The sequence below is a fragment of the Ovis aries genome, chromosome 11 (assembly GCF_016772045.2).
Source record: "Ovis aries strain OAR_USU_Benz2616 breed Rambouillet chromosome 11, ARS-UI_Ramb_v3.0, whole genome shotgun sequence".
In the NCBI taxonomy this organism is placed as follows: Eukaryota; Metazoa; Chordata; class Mammalia; order Artiodactyla; family Bovidae; genus Ovis; species Ovis aries.
In genome coordinates this window covers 55,190,891-55,205,418 of record NC_056064.1, presented here as the reverse complement: position 1 = coordinate 55,205,418, position 14,528 = coordinate 55,190,891, and the positions used below count along the sequence as shown (strand labels likewise).

Below are 14,528 nucleotides of genomic sequence, written 5' to 3'. Positions count from 1 at the left end.
TTGCCCTCCATCCCTTTTGAACCTTTAGTATCTGAGCCATCCTGGAGAAGGAAATGGCTACCCGCTCCAGTATTCTTGCCTGGAAAAATCCCATGGACAAAGGAGCCTGGTGGGCTACAGTCCATGGAGGTGCAAAGAGTCGGACACGACTGAGCACACAGCACATTTGAGCCATGGGCCCCTATTCCCTGAGCAGAAGTGAGTCATGGATGAGTGATAGTAAGAGTAAGGGCTTTTCAAGCTTCAAGACACTCAACAGATTTGTCGTGACTTGAGGGGACAGAGGGAGGGTCTCAGGGAACTGAGGTTTGAGTTCAGTTCAACCACTGCTGTCTGCTTAACTTAGACCCATTTAGAGCCTCAGTTTCCTCATCTGTAAAATGGGATGGTGAAGGCCCAGCCTTCTTGCTGGGCAGTGGGGAAGTGACTGGCTCCTCCTGCAGGAGCGGCAAGACCTGTAACTGCTCCACCGGCTCCCAGAGCGACCTGCAGCCCTGCCGGCGGGAGGGCGAGGACAAGGTGTGCTCCGGGCGGGGCGAATGCCAGTGTGGCCACTGTGTGTGCTACGGCGAAGGCCGCTACGAGGGTCAGTTCTGTGAATATGACAACTTCCAGTGTCCCCGCACCTCTGGGTTCCTCTGCAATGGTAAGCTGCTGACCTGAGTGGGGTGGCACGGGGCTTTGGGGGTGGCCTGGGTGCCCAGCCCACACCCTGCCCCGCTGGCTCTCCCATCAGAGCCCAAGTAGGGAGAGCCACACCAGGAGTCAGAATCCCCACGTCCAGGCCTAGCCCTCCTCCAGATTCCCTGAGTGCCGCCCCCAAGTCCAGCCCCAACCTGGACCTCTCTTCTCCAAAAACTTGATGCCCAAGGCCCCTACCAGCATGACATTACCCTTATGTTTAAGACTCTGGCTTCCCTGAGGTCCTCCAGTCCATGCCCACCTTCTTTTCCACTCTCCCATCCCACTAGGGTGGGTACTACCCAGCTCGGTCTCAGGGATTGGTGCTATAAGGCATGGTGATCTTTCCTCTCTTGGAAGGTGCTACATCTCTGGCAGGCAGGGCCTGGGGTAATGCATCCCACAGGGCCCAACACAGTGTGGGTCCAGGCCAGGGGCCTATAGGCTGGCCAGAGCTTCTGGAACTGGGCAAGGGCCACAGAACCCACAGGGGCCACAGGGAAGGACTGACTGGGTAAATGGAGGAGGTTGAATGAAAATCCACTCACCAAATACTTATTAAATCCCAACTGTATACTTGCCGCTGGGGGTCTACTCTTTCCTTCATTCTTGCTTTTATCTGCCTTCTCTTCTCTTTACCTGCCTACCCCACAGTGTACTCAGAGAAATGAAGGGAGAACCCAGGATGTCTGGAGAAAGACAGGTATTTAGCACAGGTGGAGCCATGAGATAGGAAGGGAGGGAGATGCTGCTGGAAAGGAGGCAGGGCCAGAGTGTGAGGGGTTTGGATTCCAGGCCAGGATGTACCAGTTTTAGCCTAGTCCACACTTTTTCTTAAAGGGCCAGACATTAAATGTTTTCAGTTTTGTAAGCCAAACCATTTCTATCACTACTACTCAGCTCTGCCGTTGTAGCAGAAAGCAGCTATAAGCAATACGGAAGCAAACGAGTGTGGCTCTGTTCCAGTAACACTTTTGCAAAAGCAGGTGGTGAGCTGGATTTGGCCTGCAGGCTGTTAGTCAACCCCTATTGTAGCAATGATATTGGACTTTATCCTTTGGGCAAAGGGAATCATTGGAGGTTTTAATTTCATTTTCTCTTTATATGTTAACTTTGTATCCAGCCACCTTGCTCAACTAACTTATGAAACCTAGTAACTTATCTATAGATTCTTCTTGCTATTTGGGGACATTTCTGATACTGGCAAATGACAGTTTTTTGTTTCTTACTTTCCAATAGGTATGTTTTATTTCATTTTCTTACCTTATTGCATTGGCCAGGACTCATCAGAGGTTCTTAAACAGGGGAGACATGTGTCTGGGTTTGTGTTTTAGGGTGATCACTCCATCTGCAGAGTGGAAGGTAGAGGGCAGAATAGAACTGGAAAAATGGAGAGAAGGGAACTCCAGGAAAGAGAGGAAGAGATGACTCTGCCTGTGGCTGAAGATAGCCTAGCTCCCAAGGCAGCTCCGCCGGGTGGGCAGGCTGGACTGCAGGTGCAAATGTGCCGCTCCTCTCTCGCCTTCCCTTCTTTGCAGACCGGGGACGCTGCTCCATGGGCCAGTGCGTGTGTGAGCCTGGCTGGACAGGCCTGAGCTGTGACTGTCCTCTCAGCAACGCCACCTGCATCGACAGTAACGGGGTAGGCCTGGGCATGCGGCAGGCAGTGGGGGACAGGGGGCGGGCCCCCCTCTCAGACAGGGATGGGGGCGCAGCTGGCTCACGGGGGCCCCCTCTTACCTCAGGGCCTCTGTAACGGACGTGGCTACTGCGAGTGCGGCCGTTGCCACTGCAACCAACAGTCACTCTACACGGACACCGTCTGCGAGATCAACTACTCGGCGGTGAGGCCGGACTCGCTGGGTGTGGGTGCAGGGACCCATTGCCATGGGGGCTGCCCAAGGGGGTGAGGTTGCGGGAGCGGGCCTGACAGGGGCCACCCAGCACAGTGCCCGTCTGCCCCTCCTCCTCGCCCACCCAGATCCGCCTGGGCCTCTGTGAGGACCTGCGCTCCTGCGTGCAGTGCCAGGCCTGGGGCACTGGTGAAAAGAAGGGGCGCACGTGCGAGGAGTGCAGCTTCAAGGTCAAGATGGTGGATGAGCTTAAGAAAGGTACAGGGCAGGCAAGAGAACTAGGCAAGGGGAGACCTCTGAGAGGTGGGGGTGTCGCTCATTGGGGCGGGGCTGTAGAGCTGGGTAGGGGGCTCATAGTCCAAAGTGAGGACAGGCAGTCCGCAAAGAGGGGTTCCAGGCCTGGGGAGTGGTCACAGAATCCAGACCGGGCACACAGACCCAGGGAGGGAACGCACAGTCTGGCCAGGGCACCCAGTCCTGGGGAGGGGGCCATGATCATAGCAAAGGTGCAAAAATGGGCCCTGGGGCACACAGCCTCCTTTCCTCTGGTCAGAAAAATGTTCTAGAAGCCCAGCTCCTGAGTGATGCCCAGGACAGGCACAGATCTGCAGGCTTTGACGGTCCTGGGCAGGGCAGCCCCCACTTTACCCCCCCACCCCGCCCCCCATGTGCACAGTCTGCCGGGAACTCACATTCTTCCCCAGGGAGAGGCCTCCTCTCCTCCATGCCAACCCCGTGATGGGCGAGGTGGGCCCGAGAGCAAGGCCGTGGTGAGGAGCGGACCCCTCGCCAGGCCCTGAGGTGCTCCGGGCTGGGGTTGGGTGCCCTGCTGACCGTCTGTGTCTGCAGCGGAGGAGGTGGTGGAGCACTGCTCCTTCCGGGATGAGGATGACGACTGTACCTACAGTTACACCGTGGAGGGTGACAGCGCCCCTGGGCCCAACAGCACCGTCCTGGTGCAGAGGAGGAAGGGTGAGCCGGCGGGCTGGCAGGGATGGGCATGGGTGGCCTGTCAGGCCTGCTTCAGGGGGATGGCACTGGCTCCCTCCTCCTCCTCTTTCCTCCCTAGAATGCCCCCCGGGCACCTTCTGGTGGCTCATCCCCCTGCTCATCTTCCTCCTTCTGTTCCCGGTCCTGCTGCTGCTGCTCTGCTGGAAGTACTGTGCCTGCTGCAAGGTGGGGGCTTCCCCGGTCCCGACCCCACCAGGGTCCCTGTAGAGGGCAGGGGCCAAGTGAACCCACACATTCCTCCCAGCTCTGGTGCCATCCCCATCCCAGCCCCTCGCCTCTGCCAGCCACCAGTGGCCGAATTCCTGGGAGTCCCTGGCCCGGGGGTCAGCCGCGTGCAAAGGGTCACAACAGCCAACAGGAAGGAAGGGCTCTGCCCACCAGGAGCTGGCCATCTCCCTGGGAGAAAAGACTGGAGACAGGAGAGTGCAGAGTATGGCCCGGCGTGGAATACTGAAGGGGGCAGAGGCGCCCATACAGCAGCCCCCAGGGTCGTACTCAAGTGTGTTACAGGAAAAAGCGTTCTGTGATCAAATACTTTTGAGAAAGCAGTTTCTCCTCTGCAGGGCTTCTCGGAGCCTTCGAGCTAGTTGTTTGCATAATGAAACTACATGGGGAAGGAATTCAGTGCTTCCCGAAGGGGTTTGATCACAGAACCTTTTACTTTCCGGAGTAGATAGTGGGACCAGAGTCCCAGGGCGTGCATTTTGGGTACCCTCTGCCCCTGTTCGCCTCTGTGCCCACACCCAGGCCCCTGTAACTGCTTGGATATCCTGATGTCTAGGGAAGGCACTGCTGACCCCTCTGGACCACTGGCGTGGGTGGGAGGCAGTAGCCGGAGGGACTTCCCTGGGCCAGTGTGGCCGTCTCAGCTCTTATCCCCACCCTCCTTGCCTCCTAGGCCTGTCTGGCCCTTCTCCCTTGCTGCAACCAAGGTACCGGCCTGGCCTCGGCGGGGGTGGTGGGGCTCTGACAGCTCCTCCTTCGGCGGGGGTGGAGGGGAAGCAAGGCGCCAAGTCTGGGACAGAGGCCGGGGACCGTGGCGGGGGTCCCACCTGTGGGGTGTGGTGGGGGAGGGTCTAGAAAGCAGCCCCTCAGCCCCGTACTGAGGCCCAGGTCCCACAGGTCACATGGTGGGCTTCAAGGAAGACCACTACATGCTGCGAGAGAACCTGATGGCCTCGGACCACCTGGACACGCCCTTGCTGCGCAGCGGGAACCTCAAGGGGCGCGACACAGTCCGATGGAAGATCACCAACAATGTGCAGCGGCCAGGCTTTGCCTCGCACGCTGCTGGCATCAACCCCTCGGAGCTGGGTGAGGGCCGGGGCTGGGCACCGCGGCTCCTGGCGCTGCCCTTGGGGCCCGGGGCACGTTCACCACTGCTCGCTGCTCCGGGATCCAACATTCCTCTTTTCTCTGGGTATCAGGTGCAGGCACATGCCTGTTACCTCCTACCCTTCCTGAGGGGTACATGCCCCCAGTGCCCCCCAGCCTGAGCACGGCTTCTGGAGGGGACTTCTGCAGTGCCCACCATGGTGGGACTGACGATCCCCTCTTCTCGCCTGCCCTAGTGCCCTACGGACTGTCCCTGCGGCTCGCCCGCCTCTGCACCGAGAACCTGCTGAAGCCTGGCACACGAGAGTGTGACCAGCTGCGCCAGGAGGTGGAAGAGAATGTAAGGAGCTGGTCCCCGGCAGCGGGTGGCTCTGGGCCGGGTGTGAGACGGGTGGTGGGAGGGCAGAGGGAAGCTGCCGTGGCGCCTGGATGTAACCGGGTGGGAGAGAAGGGCTTCCTCGGACATGTGCATGGCCGGGGGGGTCACCCTGGGATCTGCCTCCTGTGAATGCTTCCAGAAGGGTAGAGCCACTGCTCATGCCTGTGGCCATGCCCCGAGCCACGCCCAGGAGGTCCTCTGGGTGCAGGGGCTCCCCCAGGGCCCCAGCCTCACAGCCCTCCCTTGCCCGGCAGCTGAACGAGGTGTACCGACAAATCTCAGGCGCTCACAGCCTTCAGCAGACCAAGTTCCGGTGGGTCCTGGGCGCCCGGGATGGGGTTAGGGGTGGGGCATTGCTCCCATAGCTGACGCCAGGGGATTTCTCCCAAGCAGACAATCCCTGCCCCCTAGGGACCTTCTGGCTCACGGTCTTCACTTTGTCCCCCACAGGCAGCAGCCCAACGCTGGGAAAAAGTGAGTTGAAGACACATCGGTGGGCAGTACCAGCCCCAAGTCCCACCTCCCCCATCCCCACCTCCCCCATCCCCACCTCCCCCATCCCAACTTCCGTCTCCATCATCTCCGCCCCATGGGAGAGGAGGGCTGTCCAGGTCTGTCCTGGGGTAGGACCTTCACTAAACACATACCCGTATGAAGCCCTCACCGAGAGCCAGCCCCTGTATGAGAACAAGGAACCCACAGGGAAACGAGCCAACCCAGTCCCTGGCCTCACACAGGCAATAGCCCCCACCCAGTACCAGGGATGGCCGGTGCCCAGAGCCAGACCTCCTCTGAGGCCAAAAGCCTTGATCCTGGAGGCACCGCTGGTTACTAACCAGATGGTCCAGTGGGTGACACGCTTCTTTCCCAGTTCCCACCCCGAGTCCCAGACCCCCCAGGGAAGAGTGGGGTGGGGTTCAATACCAAGAAGACAAAACCCAGCTCTTACCGGGCACAGCGCTGTCAGTAAGAACCATTTAGACTGGCACTTTGAGTGCTGACCACCGGCCAGACCTTGTTTTAAGGACTCGTGTGTGTGGTTCTTACTCAAGTGGGTATCAGTGCTATGCCCTTTGTATAGTTGAGGAAACTGAGGATCAGAGAAGTTAAGTAACTTACCCAAGGTTACCTAGCCATTAAGATAGAACCAGGGGAATTCCCTGGTGGTTCAGCAGTTAAAGCTTCCTAGGTGGCTCAGTGGTAAAGAACCTGCCTAGTGCAAAAGACAAAAGACACGGGTTCAGTCCCTGGGTCTGGAAGATTTCCTGGAGTAGGAATGGCAACCCACTCCAGTATTCTTGTATGGAAAATTCCATGGACGGAGGAACCAGGTGGGCTACGGTCCATGGGGTCACAAAGAGTCGGACACGATTGAGCTCAACACAGGAGCAACAGTTAAGACTCAGGCTTTGGCTGCCAGGGACCAGGTTCAATTTCCATATGGTTGGGTGAAAAAAAAAAAATTTAAAGATGAAGAGCCAGGATTGCAGCCAGGCAGTCTGGCCTGTCCCCTTGGCATCTTTGCTGCCCCGCCTCCATGTGTGCGTCATCAGCCCCTCTGGGAGAGGTGGGCAGGGAGAGGAGCCTCCTCTCACAGATAAGGACCCTGAGGCTTCAGAGGGCGGTGGCGGGGCCAGGCCGGTCTCTGCATCTGTCTGGCTCTGAAAAAAACGCTTTTTGTTGCCTGGAATCTTGTGCCCCAATGCAGAGAGGACAGGCAGGAGGGGCAGACAGGGACGCGTGGCAGCCTCCCAGATGGCCTGACACTCCCCACCCACCCCGCCCCCAGGCAGGACCACACCATTGTGGACACGGTGCTGATGGCTCCCCGCTCAGCCAAGCAGGCCCTGTTGAAGTTGACAGAGAAGCACGTGGAGCAGGGGGCCTTCCATGAGCTCAAGGTGGCCCCCGGCTATTACACACTCACTGCAGACCAGGGTAGGTGGGCAGGCTCCCTGTGCCCCTCCCTCTCACCTCCCACCCCCGTGTGGCCCCCTGACCCTCGTCTGATGGCTCCCTACCAGACGCCCGAGGCATGGTGGAGTTCCAGGAGGGCGTGGAGCTGGTGGACGTGCGGGTGCCTCTGTTTATCCGGCCCGAGGATGACGACGAGAAGCAGCTGCTGGTGGAGGCCATTGATGTGCCCGTGGGCACCGCCACCCTCGGACGCCGCCTGGTCAATATCACCATCATCAAGGAGCAAGGTCGGTCAGGATGGGGGCCACCGGGGACCCAAAGGGGACTCTGGGACCCTTGTCTCTCCTCACATCCAAGTGGAAGTGGGACCTGGCCCTGTGGCCTAGGCAAGCAACTCAACCTCTGAGCCTTGGTTTCTCCATCTGCAAAATGGGTATTAGGCTCTTGTGAGGGGGGTGTGGCTATACCTCTCTCATAAGTGTGCAGTGGGGGGCTTCTCTTATCATCACCAGAGGGTACTGAGTTTTCCTGGAGCCGTCCCACGACCCTCTCCTTGTCCTGTGGCCTTTGAACTTGAGACTGAATGGGTCCCCAGGATGCCAGGACATCAGAGCAAGAAGGGACCTGGGGCTTCTTCTGCCCAGGCCTACCTAGAAGGGCGGGCAAGGCGTCACACCACCGTCACTTACCTTGCCTTCCCTGCTAGTTCCTCGGGGAAACTGGACTTGTTGATAACCATCCTTCCGGTGTCCAGAGGGTCTGTTCTGGTCGCTGACCCCTCGTCCCCACTTGCTGCAGGACTTAGGCCTGCTCTGCCTCGGCCCTCGGTCTCAGCCCTCATCTCTGGTCTTGCTGCTGCCTGGCCTCCCTTCTCTGCCCTGACCCTTCCAGGATGTCAGCTGGACACTGTTTCAGCCTTGTCAACTTTTCCTGGAAGACTTTTCCAGCCCCTATGTCCACCCTCCCCAGAGAGCAGAGGGGTGAGGAGTGATAAGAAGATTCCTGAAGTCTGAGCTGGGCTGGGCCAGAGGGAGGGCAGGGGCTGAAAGGGGGACTGTGGTCAAGATCCCTGAACAGCGCCTGGCTCCTTGCAGCCAGCGGGATCGTGTCCTTTGAGCAGCCCGAGTATTTGGTCAGCAGCGGGGAGCACGTTGCCCGTATCCCTGTGGTCCGGCGCATCCTGGACAGTGGCAAGTCACAGGTCTCCTACCGCACGCAGGACAACACCGCCAAGGGCAACCGGGTGAGTCCTTGCCACGAGGTCAGGCACATCCCAAGGGCCCAGTGGGGGCCGGACACAGCGGCATCCTGGGTCTCTGGATGCTGGTGGTGCCACAGGCTGGCCTCCCAGGGACACGTTCCCTCTGCCACCCTGCAGCAGGGGCATCAGTTCAGTTCAGTCGCTCAGTCATGTCCAACTCCTTGCGACCCCATGGACTGCAGCACCCCAGACCACCCTGTCCATCATCAACTCCTGGCGCTTACTCAAACTCATGTCCATTGAGTTGGTGATGCCATCCAGCCATCTCATCCTCTGTGTCCCCTTCTCCTCCCGCCTACAGTCTTTCCCAGCATCAGGGTCTTTTCAAATGAGTTGGGAAGATCTCCTGGAGAAGGAAGTGGCAACCTACTCCTATTCTTGCCTAGAAAACCCCATAGACAGAGGAGCCTAGTGGGCTATAGTCCATGGGGTGGCAAAAAGTTGGACAGGACTAAGCAATTTCACTTTCACCAAAAAGGCCAGTGATGCCCTGAATAAGGCCTCCTCATGTCCAGACCATCCGTGTCCCCCTTGCAACATTCCAGGACCCACCCAGATACTTCAAAGAAATAGACTGCCCTCTCTGCCATGGCCCAGAGACTCTGGCCTTCTTGTCCCCAGGCAGGCCCTCTGTCGGCCAGGCCACAGGACCGATCCTTCAGGGCAGGGAGGGCCTCGTGGTGGGCTGGTGTCAACTTTTTCGCAACTTAATCACTCTCAGACAACAGCCATGTCCGTGCTTAGTTTGGCTTATACGTCTGTTTTTCTAAATTAATTACCAACGTTTTGTGTATTTTGATTTTTTTGGCCATGCTGCATGACTTGTGGGATCTTAGTCCCCCAACCAGGGATCAAACCTGGACCCAGGGACCTGGCAATGAAATTGAAGAGTCCTAACCACTGGACTTGGAGAAGGCAATGGCATCCCACTCCAGCACTCTTGCCTGGAAAATCCCATGGATGGAGGGGCCTGGTGGGCTGCAGTCCATGGGGTCTCAAACAGTCGGACACAGCTGAGCGACTTCACTTTCACTTTTCACTTTCATGCATTGGAGAAGGAACTGGCAACCCACTCCAGTGTTCTTGCCTGGAGGATCCCAGGGACGGGGGAGCCTGGTGCGCTGCCGTCTATGGAGTCACACAGAGTCGGACACGACTGAAGCGACTTAGCAACCACTGGACTGCCAGGGAATTCCCTATTACCATTACCAATTTTTTTAAATTAATTTTTTTATTGGCATACAGTTGATTTACCATATTGTGTTTCTGCTGTACAGCTAAGTGAATCAGTTAAACATAGACATATATCGACTCTTTTTCAGATTCTGTTCCCATATAGATCATTACAGAGTACTGAGTAGAGTTTCCTGTGCTATACCATAGGTTCTTATTAGTTATCTATTTTATAACTATTACCAACATTTTAAAACTAAAAATATTCATATCAAAACTTCACTGGACTTTCCTCTTGGACCAGTAGTTAAGATGCTGCGCTTTCACTGCAGGGGGCATGGGTTCGATCCTGGTTTGGGGAAGTTCCATATGCCACAGCGTGTGCCCCAAAATTAAAAACGAAACAAAACTTCACTCAAAAGTAATAAAGGTTAGTCGCACTGGCCTGCAGGCCCACTTGGCAATCATGAGAGCAAGTGTGCACACACAGCCTATTCTTTATTTCTTTTTATAGGTAGGACTAGTTCTCATTACTGCTCTAATGCTCCCAGTAAAAATTCCAAAAAGGAATCTGTACAACCATAACTTCACTGAAAGTGAAAAAGTGAAAGTGTTAAATCGCTAAGTCATGTCTGACTCTTGGTGGCCCATGGACTGCAGCCTACCAGTCTCCTCTGTCCATGGGATTTTTCCAGGCAAGAATACTGGAGTGGATTGCCTTTCCTTTCTCCAGGGGATCTTCCCCACCCAGGGATCAAACCTGAGTCTCCTGCATTGCGGGCAGATTCTTTACCATCTGAGCCACTAGGGAAGCCCTTTATAAAGATCCTTTGGTAGTGAACTATGTTTTTTAACATTTTTAAATATTTCTCAACTTTTTATTTTGAAAAACTTCAAACCTACAGCAGAATGGAAAGACTAATAAAATTAGCACCCATTTACTCTTGACATAGATTCACCCATTGTTGATAGTTGCTTTCTCTCTTTCTATACAGATGTATATATGTATGTGTATACAGATATATGCCTGGGGGTATAGCTCAGTGGTAGAGCGCATGCTTAGCATGCATGAGGCCCTGGGTTCAATCCCCAGTACCTCCATCCTTACATTTTTCGGCTTCCCTGGTGGCTCGGACTGCTAGCAAAGAATCTGAATGTTAGTTTACAGTGCCACCTAGTGGAATCATGTGAAAAGGCTTCCCCCTACACACACTGCAATCCATCTGCCCCATATCAGCTCAGTTCAGTACAGTCGTGTCCAACTCTTTACGACCCCATGAATCACAGCACGCCAGGCCTCCCTGTCCATCACCAACTCCCGGAGTCCACTCAAAGTCACGTCCATCGAGTCAGTGATGCCATCCAGCCATCTCATCCTCTGTTGTCCCCTTCTCCTCCTGCCCCCAATCCCTCCCAGCATCAGAGTATTTTCCAATGAGTCAACTCTTCACATGAGATGGCCAAAGTACTGGAGTTTCAACTTTAGCATCATTCCTTCCAAAGAAAACCCAGGGCTGATCTCCTTCAGAATGGACTGGTTGGATCTCCTTGCAGTCCAAGGGACTCTCAAGAGTCTTCTCCAACATCACAGTTCAAAAGCATCAATTCTTTGGCGCTCAGCCTTCTTCACAGTCCAACTCTCACATCCATACATGACCACTGGGAAAACCATAGCTTTGACTAGATGGACCTTTGTTGGCAAAGTAATGTCTCTGCTTTTCAATATGCTATCTAGGCTGGTCATAACTTTCCTTTCAAGGAGTGAGCGTCTTTTAATTTCATGGCTGTAGTCACCATCTGCAGTGATTTTGGAGCCCCCCAAAATAAAGTCTGACACTGTTTCCACTGTTTCCCCATCTATTTCCCATGAAGTGATGGGACCGGATGCCATGATCTTTGTTTTCTGACTTAATCCCAAGATGTTCAGGAAAAAGCTCTAGGGCATTGAAAAATAAAAACTGGAGGTAATAGAAGCAACCCACCCAGGAAGCAGGGCCGGGGGGATGGTGGGATTCAGACTTCAGAGCCCCAGGGTGGGGAAGAGTTCCTCCCTCCGAGGTGAGGCCTACAAATCTCAGCTCCCCTGGCTGAGTGCCTACCTGTGTGGGACCCTCCTGTATCTGCATCCTTGTCTCTCTGTGCCTTGGTTCAAATCCCAGCTCCACCACAACTACCTGTGTGAACTTGGGCATCTTTCTTTACCTCTGTGTGCCTCAGTTACCTGATCTGTAAAATGGGGACAGTAATATCTCTACCTCACTCTGCCCTGAGGAAGAAACGAGCTAATATCTGTAAAGTACTTGATGCACAAGAGGTGCTGTATAAACAGGAGCCGTTCCGTGTCCATGTGGGACAGTCTGTGCGTGAGGGTCTCTGCATTGGCTGTGGGGTGGGGGTGGAGCGTGTAGCCTTGACTCGTCTCCCAGGCCTGCTCCAACTCTGACCCCTTCCCATTCCTAGGACTACATCCCCATGGAGGGTGAGCTGCTGTTCCAACCTGGAGAGACCTGGAAGGAGCTGCAGGTGAAGCTGCTGGAGCTGCAGGAGATGGACTCCCTCCTGCGGGGCCCTCAGACCCGCCGCTTCTACATCCAACTCAGCAACCCCAAGTTTGGGGCCCGCCTGGGCCAGCCCCAGTCTGCCACTGTCATCATTGGGGACCGAGGTAGCCAGAGCCTGGGGTCAGGTTAAGCAGGTGGGAAGGGAGGGCTGGGGCTTCTTGAAAGTCTCAGCCGTAAAAATACAGAATGCTCAGTTAAATTTGAATCCCAGATAAATAACAACTCAACTTGTAGTATAAATATATCCCATATGCTATCTGGGATATACTTATTCTTAAAAAGTATCTTTGTGTGAAATTCAAGTTTAACTAGGCATCTTGTATTTATCTGACAACCTGCTCTCAATCAGAGAGACCAGGGTCATGTGGCCACGGGCCTGCTGCTGGCTGGGAATCCCACCATTAAGCCTTAGCCCTTTGACTTCAGCCTTAGTTCAAGCTAAAATGCAAGTGTTTCAGAAGGGGTGAAACACTTCTTATGTGCCCTTAGCTTCCAGTATAGTGGGGCCTGTGAGCCCACCCTGGAGGAGAGGTTTGCCAAGAGGATGGGGGCGGAGGAGGAGTCTTGGGGTAGGGGAGAGAGGAAGGGCATTGGAGGAGAAAATGTTCCCTGTGGGTCACGCCTTGGCTGCCAAAGGGACAAAGAGAGCAAGCCCTCATCCCTCTGGAGACCCTCCTGGGTCCCCCTGAAGCAGGGGGAAGGTTCAGTTCAGTTCAGTTCAGTTCACTCGCTCAGTCGTGTCAGACTCTTTGTGATCCCATGGACCGCGGCCTCCCTGTTCATCACCAACTCTCGGAGTTTACTCAAACTCATGTCTATTGAGTTGGTGATGCCATCTAACCATCTCATCCTCTGTTGTCCCCTTCTCCTCCTGCCTTCAATATTTCCCAGCGTCAGGGTCTTTTCAAATGAGTCAGTTCTTCGCATCAGGTCGCCAAAATATTGGAGTTTCTGCTTCAACATCAGTCCTTCCAATGAACATTCAGGACTGATCTTTAGAATGGACTGGTTGGATCTCCTTGCAGTCCAAGGGACTCTTCAAGAGTCTTCTCCAACACCACAGTTCACAAGCGTCAATACTTTGGCCCTCAGCTTTCTTTATAGTCCAACTCTCATATCCATACATGTGATGTGATGTGAAGGGGAAGGAGTCTTGGTGTTTAACTGTGCGTCTGGTGCCCCCTGGTGGTGCAGATGGGTTCCTGCCCCCTTAAAGCCAGAGAGGAGTCTCTGCTGACTGCCTTGCCCTGGCTTGACCCTCTGCAGATGAGCTGGACCGGAACTTAATGAACCAGACTGTGTCATCACCCCCACCACCCCGGGGTGACCTGGGTGCCCCACAGAATCCCAATGCCAAGGCTGCCGGGTCCCGGAAGATCCACTTCAACTGGTTGCCGCCTCCTGGCAAGCCAACAGGGTACCGGGTAAGGTGGGGGGCGTCGAGGGAGGTGGATGGGAGGCCGGGCATACACTGTTGAGGTGAGCCCGCTGAGGCCAGAGAGGGCCCCAGGGAGAGGAGAGGGCGTGCTTGGCCTCAGTGGGTGGGGAACCCCCATCGGCCGCTGAGGGAGGAAGAAGTCCTTGGAATGTGGCCCCCAGAACCCAGAAACACCTGTGCTCTGGGCCAGCCCTGCTGCGTGCGCCTGGCAGGGCACTCAATCCCTCCACGTCTGTGTGCCCACGGGACTGTAAGGGCAGGGCTCAGCGGAGGGACGGTGGGCTCTGCCAGCTGCTCCCCACTGACCAGCCTTGCCCTGGGCACAGGTGAAGTACTGGATCCAGGGCGACTCCGAGTCTGAAGCCCACCTGCTCGACAGCAAGGTCCCCTCAGTGGAGCTCACCAACCTGTACCCATATTGCGACTACGAGATGAAGGTGTGCGCCTACGGGGCGCAGGGCGAGGGCCCCTACAGCTCCCCGGTGTCCTGTCGCACCCACCAGGAAGGTGAGGCCTCACCACGTCCATCCCTGGCCACCCTGATGCCAGCCTGCCCTGCCCCGGCCCCGCCCAGAACTCTGCCCTCTTGTCCGCTGTTGACAGCACTCTTCCTGCACCCCCTCTGCCCCACCCAGTGCCCAGCGAGCCCGGGCGTCTGGCCTTCAACGTCGTCTCCTCCACTGTGACCCAGCTGAGCTGGGCCGAGCCAGCCGAGACCAACGGCGAGATCACAGCCTATGAGGTCTGCTACGGCCTGGTCAATGAGGACAACCGTAAGGGCCCGCCCTCGCCTTCTGTCTCCAGGGAGGGGAGGGGGAGTGTCTGGTTGCCTGGGGGCATCATTAGGTTTGTGGTCAGGTTTGGGCTGGGTTAGTTGCATTCCAAAGCAGAGCCCAGAAGCTCCCAGGGCAGGTGAGGA

General features: G+C 56.0%; 1 protein-coding gene and 1 non-coding gene across 5 annotated transcripts in view; both read left to right on the top strand.

Annotated features, from left to right (window-relative positions):
* ITGB4 (integrin subunit beta 4) overlaps nt 1-14,528 on the top strand; it is a 32,495-nt gene that overhangs the window by 10,302 nt on the left and 7,665 nt on the right. For all 4 annotated transcript variants that reach the window (XM_027974087.3, XM_027974086.3, XM_042256360.2 and 1 more), the window contains exons 13-30: nt 444-646; nt 2,220-2,323; nt 2,427-2,525; nt 2,663-2,792; nt 3,384-3,506; nt 3,604-3,710; nt 4,444-4,477; nt 4,668-4,859; nt 5,117-5,220; nt 5,514-5,572; nt 5,710-5,733; nt 7,049-7,197; nt 7,284-7,463; nt 8,271-8,419; nt 12,071-12,275; nt 13,438-13,595; nt 13,936-14,116; nt 14,245-14,382. In XM_027974087.3, the coding sequence (XP_027829888.1) occupies nt 444-646; nt 2,220-2,323; nt 2,427-2,525; nt 2,663-2,792; nt 3,384-3,506; nt 3,604-3,710; nt 4,444-4,477; nt 4,668-4,859; nt 5,117-5,220; nt 5,514-5,572; nt 5,710-5,733; nt 7,049-7,197; nt 7,284-7,463; nt 8,271-8,419; nt 12,071-12,275; nt 13,438-13,595; nt 13,936-14,116; nt 14,245-14,382 (2,339 nt within the window). The remainder of the gene's footprint in view (nt 1-443; nt 647-2,219; nt 2,324-2,426; nt 2,526-2,662; nt 2,793-3,383; nt 3,507-3,603; nt 3,711-4,443; nt 4,478-4,667; nt 4,860-5,116; nt 5,221-5,513; nt 5,573-5,709; nt 5,734-7,048; nt 7,198-7,283; nt 7,464-8,270; nt 8,420-12,070; nt 12,276-13,437; nt 13,596-13,935; nt 14,117-14,244; nt 14,383-14,528) is intronic.
* On the top strand, nt 10,640-10,711 carry TRNAA-AGC (transfer RNA alanine (anticodon AGC)). The gene has a single exon. It is a non-coding gene; the product is annotated as a tRNA-Ala (tRNA).